Source organism: Trichinella spiralis (genome assembly GCF_000181795.1).
Source record: "Trichinella spiralis strain ISS 195 chromosome Unknown Scfld4, whole genome shotgun sequence".
Lineage (NCBI taxonomy): Eukaryota > Metazoa > Nematoda > Enoplea > Trichinellida > Trichinellidae > Trichinella > Trichinella spiralis.
The window spans coordinates 10,512,076-10,514,670 of NW_003526943.1; the positions used below are offsets into that span (position 1 = coordinate 10,512,076).

A 2,595-nucleotide genomic window follows, 5' to 3' on the forward strand; every position below is an offset into this window, starting at 1 on the left:
CTGACCATGAATATCCCCGCATATTGATACGGGAGCGTCAAATTCTAATAGCGTGCCTTCATCTTGAAACGCCAGTTGCGCTTTTTCCAAAATTAACGAGATTTCTTCTTCACTTAGTTGAATATTACAAAGCATCTTTTTCATCAAATAGCAAAACTGTCGCCATTCTTTTTCGCTAAGAGAAAAATGCGTCATTTTCAGATACCAGAACCACAAGTACACTAACAACAATCTGCGTAACTGAACAGCAGTTTGAAAACAAATCATACATATATATATTGGACTGAATGGTATTTTAAAGTAATTTAAACTTTTTTCATTCAGCTTTAATCCACTTTAAACTTTTACGTTTAAGATAGAATCATTTATAGTTTATCATTTTTAATAATTTATTTTTTGCAATAATTTATTTTGAAGATTTTGTTTTTAAGCATTTAATTTATTATTACATATTCAAAGAATGCTGTTTTCAAAATTTATCCAAATGATCTTATATAATCATATTTAGATATAAATAATGCTTGTTGTTTTGCTGATTTATGTAGATGGAAATTTGAAATGTGACACAAATATGTTCATTCAAACAGATATTCATCTGAGTGGAAAGGCGAGACACTGGAGCCAAATAGTCGTCTCGGTTTGACAAGACATGGTATTTCCATGTCGGAGCAAAATTTGTTGGAAGACTTCACCACCGCACTGATGTGCTCGACAAAGCGACAAAATTTTTGCCGGGAACCTAAAACATGAGTATGAAAAATTGCAATATGAAATTTCATTTACAAAAACCGAACACTTCAATACCTCCAATCAAGGTGAATTTTGTTATAAACTGGCTTTCTCCATTATCTAAATTATCTAGTTTCCTTGTTTTTATAACGCTTACCTGAATAACGACTTAAATTTTATATAAACAAATAAATATGTTTTTAAAATAATGAAAGAAAAAATAATTTAAAAACAGTATGCATATATTTATACTGTTCTTCAAAGAAGGTTTGTCTTGCCACAATTTCTCAAATGAAATGAAAACAACGATGGCCCAGTAACAACGTGATTTATGTAAACATTTCACTTTTGAACAAGTTCGATCTTAATTTCAAATTATGTAAATTTTACCGTAAGAAAGGTCTGAGAGGCCTATCATTCACAATGCAGCGGATTGGTAGAAAAATGCAATAACACCCTTCTGAACATGTTATCTACCATGTGTTGCGATAATCTTGAAACCCTGGACAATTTGCTTCCATGGAAAAGGGCATGAGGCAACAGGAGTGAGGCTGGCGTTAGCGTTATTGGGAAGGATACCGAGGCTCCCTTTAGATGCGAAGTTAGGTGTGCTGCCTAGGAGTGAAGAGCCTGTGAATAGGTTCGTGCTAAACATCAGGCGGGCGGCTGATTGAGAGCAGGAAGATATCCATTACCAGGCGCCTTTGCTTCTCCTTTTGATGTCTCTTCTACATAGGGTTTTAGGCGACCAAGGTGAACGATCGTTCGGTAGAGCTTGTCTTTGCAGCCCTGCAAGCGATAGGTGCAAGCGCCCAGTTTCAAGACCATGGAGAATGGCATCAACCAGTGAGAATCAAGTTTGCGTTTGGAATGAGAAGAGGAGTTATTATCAGCATTTTGTACTAATGAAAAATAAATTTTTTAATGTACATTTTTTGTTTAAAAACAACATTCCTCAAAAAATTACGTATAAAGATGTAACAGTGAAAATGTTTGTTTGATTTTTATTTTGCTGCATTGAGGTCATTTTGAGCAAAGTGAATTATTTCATTGCAGCTGAATGTGTATTCAAGCAGTTTCTAAATGTTAAGTCCACTTTTCTACTCATCTGCTATGTAAAGAAATTTCTCTGTAGGTACAATGAGAATCTTTTTACAAATCAAATGCGCATCCATAATAAATTTTTTGCCATGTTATACTAAAAAATATTCATAAAAGCACAACAACATTTTATCTAAAATAATAACAACACAAATGCATTTGCTGTTATTTCTGTTTACTTTGTGTAAAAATTTTAAAACTTCATGTCATTTAAGGAAATTCTACACTTTGATTTTTTTAAGTTTATTTGATTTTTAGCAATAGATAGCGCATTTCACCAGACTGAACACCAATAAATTTGCCTCTTATATACACAAAACAAAACTATTACACAAAACGTTCAATTAGTTAATATTATTAAAAATTCAATTTAATTGCAAACATATAATAAATTACAAAGTCACATTATAATGAAAAAAACTGAAAGTGTATTTGTAATCAATGCCAGATGCAAATTCATTTCATGAAATATTTCTTTTTCATTTTAAATTTCAAGCGAAGGTTTCTAATTTAAAAACTTCTTAAATAAATATCTAAAAACAAAAAATGACTGGTATCGTTTTCAAAATAAATTATTAAAAATGATAATCTATAAACGATTCTATCTTAAACGTAAAAGTTTAAAGTGGATTAAAGCTGAATGAAAAAAGTTTAAATTACTTTAAAATACCATTCAATCCAATATATATATGTATGATTTGTTTTCAAACTGCTGTTCAGTTACGCAGATTGTTGTTAGTGTACTTGTGGTTCTGGTATCTGAAA

General features: G+C 31.3%; 1 protein-coding gene across 1 annotated transcript; it reads right to left on the bottom strand.

The window, feature by feature from the left end:
- Nucleotides 1-5: 5 nt before the first annotated feature.
- Nucleotides 6-267, bottom strand: Tsp_06319a (phosphoprotein phosphatase 1; the record flags this gene model as incomplete). The annotated part of the gene is made up of 1 exon (XM_003378343.1): nucleotides 6-267. A coding segment is annotated over exon 1 (262 nt), but the record flags the coding sequence as incomplete, so codon positions are not given.
- Nucleotides 268-2,595: the final 2,328 nt, after the last annotated feature.